The sequence below is a fragment of the Helianthus annuus genome, chromosome 1 (assembly GCF_002127325.2).
Source record: "Helianthus annuus cultivar XRQ/B chromosome 1, HanXRQr2.0-SUNRISE, whole genome shotgun sequence".
In the NCBI taxonomy this organism is placed as follows: Eukaryota; Viridiplantae; Streptophyta; class Magnoliopsida; order Asterales; family Asteraceae; genus Helianthus; species Helianthus annuus.
Window position 1 is genome coordinate 3,999,548 of NC_035433.2, and position 6,514 is coordinate 4,006,061.

A 6,514-nucleotide genomic window follows, 5' to 3' on the forward strand; every position below is an offset into this window, starting at 1 on the left:
CTTCAGTGCTCTCCAGCTGGCTTCTATTGGCTTCACACAAAGTTACCTGAAACACGTGTTTAAAACATTTTATCAGCAAGAAATACTGGTGAGTGAATCCCGGTTTAATCAAGTTTAAATAAAAAAGTCACAGTGAACAGTATTGAGGGCACATCCGCAATTACATTTGTTTCCAAGTTATATCAATTACCACCACTCGGCACTGTCGTTCCGACTTATGGTCATGTTACTCCTTTACCAGGTGGTAACAAATTTTGTATACAAAATCCCAAATTTACCGACTGTAATTGTATTCTTACAAATACTCAATAACTGTCATTCGCATGGAAAGATATTTAAGGTTTTGTAAAAACAGTTTTCAAAAAAAGGAGATTACTCACATTGCTATTATAGGGTTTTCCTTTGTGACTTCCTGGTTATAATCTAATTAAATAAACAATGCACACGCGTTAGTATAATAACCCATTTTAACATTGGTAATACCCTCCCCGAGACGACATTCCAACGACTACATCGGGCAGAACCACGACAGCCGTTACAGAACCCTAGATCAATCGGGCAGAGTATCTAATACGTATCCAGGAGTTATGATACTTACAACGAGGCAGAGCTTTGCTAATTAGGGGGTATAATACCCGAGTATTATGCCTACACTTTAGATTTTGAGAGAAAGAAATGAAATCTGAACGACGTAAATTGAAGTTCCGAGGCCTCCTTATATAGGGCCTGATTCTGGTCCTCTCGCGGCCCGCGTAAAGTGTAACCCAAGGGTTATGCGGCCCGCGTCAACGCTGGGTAACAATGTAGCTTGCCCGGGTCATTGCCTAGCTTCGACATGTGTTGGGCCACGTGGCGGCCCAAAGCTGCGCCACCTTTTAGATCCCTCGCTGCCCGCGTGAACTTAACGGGTAGCTTACGCGGCCCGCCTAGACTTAAAACTTTAAAGAAATCAGGTTTAACCTTTAAACCGCCCGCGTAAACTAAGGGCGAGGGTTGTCACGGCCCGCCTAAACTTATACTTTCTTGTTTTTAATTATTTTATAATAATAAAGGTACTCGGGATCCGTTTTCGCGTATGGGGCGTATTTTAGGAAGTGTAGGGTGTCAGGGGTGTTTTAGGAGGGTTGTTATATTTTGGGTATCATTCCTGGGTTATTTAATAAAATATATAGTGCACTCACATTAAATATAGTAACCCAATTCCACTTTATCCCTACGTCACGAGACAGAACCCCAACGAATTTAGGCAGAGCCTTGACATACGTTACGGGGCCCTACGTCAGTCAGACAGGGTATCAGTGATCAAGGGCTACAATACTTAAAACGAGACAGGGCTTTAAAGTATTATAGGAGTGTAATACTAACAATATATACATATATTATGGAATGAGAAAGAGAGGGAGTTTGAAAGGTGAAGTATAAATGGACTAAGTATGCTGCTATATATAGCATTTTCGAAAATTAGAGCACATGGCCGACTTCAATTCTAGTGGCCAACATTTCATCCAAAACTTCCTTTGTAAGTTTCTACGTACATATCCATAATAAGATTTAGTTAATTTATTTTTATTATTATTAATAATTTATATATAATAATTAATTCAGCTGCTTCAATTATTTGGCGTTTATAACTTCTAAAATATGATGTTTTATAAAATAATGAATATGCCATTAGAACGAAAATATCTATATCTACATTTTGAACCAAGTTTCATTAAAAACAGTGTAGGTTCAAATATAATGTAATTGTTCCTACGCTTGCCCAAAATACCTCATATTTTCATCGGTCAACTTACCTATGATGCATACTTTTAATAACATAAGTTTTTATATATTTTATATAAATAAAAATTTTGGAAATGTTACATTACTAAAACCCATTCTCATTATAAGATCTTGGAAAGTTCTGGGTGGTAGACCTTTAGTCATCGGATCCGCTAGCATATCTTTAGTGCTTATGTGCTCGATACAAAGATTATTTTCCTCTACGCGTTCTCGAACGAACAAAAGCTTTGTATCGAGGTATAAACCAGCTCCGCTCGAACTGTTACTATTCGAGAAACTAACAGCAGCTGAGTTGTCACAGTAAATCTTCAATGGTCGTGATATAGAGTTAACAACTTTGAGTCCAGTGATGAGATTTCTTAACAACATCCCATGGCACGTTACATTGTACATTGCAACATATTCTGCCATCATCATTGAGGTTATTGTTAACTGTTGCTTATGACTCTTCCATGAAATTGGTCCGCCTGCAAGCATAAAGATGTACCCCGAAGTCGATTTCTTATCATCTTTGCATTTAGCAAAGTCAGAATCGGAATAGCCTACTACTTCCAAGTTGTCATTTCTTTTGTATGTCAATTTATAGTCTTTCGTTCCTTGTAGATATCACAACACTTTCTTTGCTGCTTTCCAATGATCTAGGCCGGGATTAGATTGATATCGGCCAAGCATTCCAGCAATATATGCAATATCGGGACGAGTACAGACTTGAGCATACATCAAACTTCCTACTACTGATGCATAAGATATCAATCTCATTTGCTCCTTTTCAACCTCTGTTTTCGGACACTGAAAAGAGCCGAAAACATCTCCCTTAACTACTGGAGCCACTGATGGAGAGCATTGTTGAATGTTATAACGTATAAGAACACGATCAATATAAGCCTTCTGGGATAGACCTAATATCCCATTAGTACGATCTCGGTGTATTTCGATGCCTATTACGTAAGAGGCTTCTCCGAGATCCTTCATGTCAAAATTTTGCGAAAGTAATCGCTTTGACTTATGCAACAAATCTAAACTATTACTTGCCAAAAGGATATCATCCACATAAAGGACAAGTATAGCAAAGTTGCTGCCACTCATTTTGAGGTAGGTGCATTGATCCACTTGATTCTTGATAAAGCCTTGTTTTTTCATAATTTCATCAAATTTTAAATACCCTTGTCGTGATGCCTGTTTTAACCCATATATGGATTTCTGTAACTTACAGACTAAGTGTTCCTGACCTTTAGGTTTAAAGCCTTCAAGTTGAGTCATAAACACATCTTCATGTAAGTCACCGTTAAGGAAAGCAGTTTTGACATCCATCTGATGTAACTCCAAATCAAAATGAGCTACCAATGCCATAACGATTCTCAAAGAATCCTTTCGTGAGACAGGTGAGAAGGTTTCTTGATAATCAATTCCCTCCTTTTGAGTATAGCCTTTAGCAACCAATCGTGCTTTGTAGCGTTCGACGTTTCCATTTGGGTCTAATTTGGTTTTGAATACCCATTTACATCCTACGGGTTTTACTCCCTTGGGTAATTCAACCAATTCCCAAACGCCATTCTTTTTCATGGAATCAAGCTCATCAATAATAACTTTATTCCACTCAGAAGATTTATCACTACTAATGGCTTCATTATAAGAGTTTGGATCGTTATACTTTCCTAAATCCAAATCAGCTTCATTAAGGTAGGTTACATAATCATCAAAGTTAGTGGGCCTTCTTGGCCTTGATGACCTCCTAAGCTGATTTTCAGGTTCAACAAGTTCATTAACTGGTTCAGGGATTTGGTTATGCTCTTGTGAGTTTGATGTGCCTTCATTATTAGGGACATTATGAGCATTAATTTCAGCGGAAACATGGGGTGGTGCAGTGTTATGTACAAGAGGTGTAATAGGAGATAAATTTGAAAAGCCCATCCCCCCTCCTCTTGCACTTCCTAGAAATCAATAACTCCACTTTCACTGCTCCTACTTACCTTAAAGTCCTCTATAAAATCAGCAATTCGACTTTCCACAATACGAGTAACGTGTGAAGGGCAGTAAAATCTATATCCCTTTGATCGTTCGGGATATCCTATGAAGTAGCAACTGACTGTCCTCATGTCAATTTTCTTTTTCAAAGGATCATAAAGTGTAGCTTCGGCAGGACAACCCCATACTATCATATACTCTAAGCTTGGTTTCTTTCCTGTCCAAATTTCATAAGGAGTTTTTGGGACAGATTTAGAAGGAACCCTATTTAGTATATGAACGGTCGTCTTTAATGCCTCAGTCCATAAAAATTTAGGCAAATTCGAGTTTGCTAACATACTTCTTATCATGTCCATCAGGGTTCTATTTCTTCTCTCAGCAACACCATTCTGCTGAGGTGTACCCGGCATGGTAAATTGGTTCACTATCCCGTGTTCTTTACAAAAATTAAAGAAAGGACCGGGAGCTTGACCAATATCTGTATGTCGACCATAATACTCACCTCCTCTATCTGATCTCATTACCTTTATCTTGCGACTAAGTTGGTTTTCAACTTAAGCCTTAAAAGTTTTAAACATTTCAAGTGATACAAATTTTTCTTTAATCAAATACAGGTACATGTACCTTGAATAATCATCTATGAAAGTAATAAAAGACGTATGGCCAGTAATGCCAGGTGTAAAAGGTCCACAAATATCAGTGTGCATGAGTTCTAATAATCCAGAACTCCTTGTGGCACCCTTTTTATTTTTATTTGTCTTTTTCCCTTTAATGCAGTCAACACATGTTCCAAAATCACTAAAATCAAGATCCGGTAATTCACCATCCCTCACGAGTCTTAGCATTCTGTCTCGTGAGATATGGCCTAAACGTTGATGCCACAATTTAGATGATGTTTCCAAATCATGTTTTCGTTTTCGTTTTCGTTTATTGATTTTCTCATTTACGTTCTATGACAACAAAGATTTCGAAAAGCTATCATCTAGTTCTAACTTATAGAGATTTCCATCTAGATAACCACAACCAAGAACTTGGGATTTTAAACTAATAGTGACCTTTCCATGTCCATGTAAAACTTCAAAACCATCATTGTCCAACTTTGATACTAATACTAAATTCCGAGTAATTTTCGGTACATATAATGTATCATAAAGTTTAATACAATGACCAGTTTTCATAATAAGTTGCATGGTTTCTATGGCCTCAACTTCAAGTTCTTCCCCTCCTCCCGTTCTAATTGTTCTTTGATTTCTTTCCAGCCTCTGGATTGTAAGGAATCCCTGTGTGGAATTGGTAACATGAACCATTGAACCAGAGTCAACCCACCATGTGTTAATTGGTACATTAATATTAAAGGATTCAATTATCATAAATGCATCAGTACCTTTCTTAGCCAGCAATTCCTTGAATTTTGAACAATCTCGTTGCAAGTGCCCTTTGTTATGGCAGAACTTGCAACGAGACTGTCCTTTGGAGACATTTGGGCTGGAAATAGTATTTGAATTAGCTTTCTGGACTTTGGAACTTTCCCCTTTAAAATTTCCTTTCCTTTTCACTGACTAAGTGGTAGCGATATAAGCAACTTCTGGTTGTTCTAGTTTTAAACGTTCCTCTTCCTGCACATACATTGCTATCAACCCACTCATTGTCCATTTGTCTTTCTGAGTGTTATAGTTGATCTTAAAAGCATTAAAACGTGTAGGAAGACACGTCATGATGAAGTGTACTAGAAAACCGTCGCTTATTTCCATGTCTAATCCCTTTAACTTATGGGCCATGTCGCTCATCATCATTATGTGCTCACGCACACCACTAGTCCCTTCATACTTTGTGGTAAGCATCTTCAAAATTAGAGAACTCGCATGTGCTTTAGAAGATCCCTTGAATTGCTCCTCAACTGAATTCATATATTCTTTGGCATTCTCTGAATCAGGTATAGCTCCCCTAATGGCACTTGAGATGGAATTCTTGATAACCATAAGAGACATTCTGTTAGACCTTTCCCACTTTTCATGCTCTATTTTCTGATTTGTAGTGCTTTCAGCAGTCAGAGCAGCAGGAGGGTCATGCCTCAGGGCATAATCAAGATCCACCATACCAAGAGTAAGTTTAACCGTATCCCTCCATGTGGCAAAGTTTGCCCCAGTCAATAGCTCAATTCCAAGGCTAGGGCTAAGGATGCTAGATCAAAACAAACAGAAGAGTTGGAGTAATCTATTTAGGGGTAATCAAGCAAGGCAGACAAAAGATAAGTACATTGAAGATAAAATCTATTATAACACCAAAATAATAGATTAATTGGCTTTGACCAAAATTCAGACATTATGAACATACATAAATAAAATGTTGTCTTGATGTTTTACATAAACTTTGGCTTTGCTTTGGCTTTGACCAAAATTTATGTATTATAAACATACCATAATAGACTGACTTATTGTCTTACATGAATTTTGGCTTCGTTTTGGCTTTGACCAAAATTCACATATTATGAACATATATTATAAATGGAATGTCTTAATGTCCCATATGAATTTTGGCTTCGCTTTGGCTTTGACCAAAATTCATATACGATGAACGAAAAAATAAAGCACATAAATATACCATAACACCTTTGGGCAAGAAATGATATATCTATGTAATTAAGCTTATAGTTATTATATATATCATTAGACAATTTGCCTTTAGGTTCATTGTCGGGGGGGGGGGGGGTATTCCACGGTCCTCCCAACCGCTGGAGTGATCACACTCCACAAGCTAGCTTAGC

General features: G+C 37.6%; 1 protein-coding gene across 1 annotated transcript; it reads right to left on the reverse strand.

Moving 5' to 3' along the window:
- Positions 1-5,309: 5,309 nt before the first annotated feature.
- Positions 5,310-5,846, reverse strand: LOC110934242. The gene has a single exon (XM_022177545.1). The coding sequence runs from the start codon at positions 5,844-5,846 to the stop codon at positions 5,310-5,312; it is 537 nt and encodes a 178-aa protein (XP_022033237.1).
- Positions 5,847-6,514: the final 668 nt, after the last annotated feature.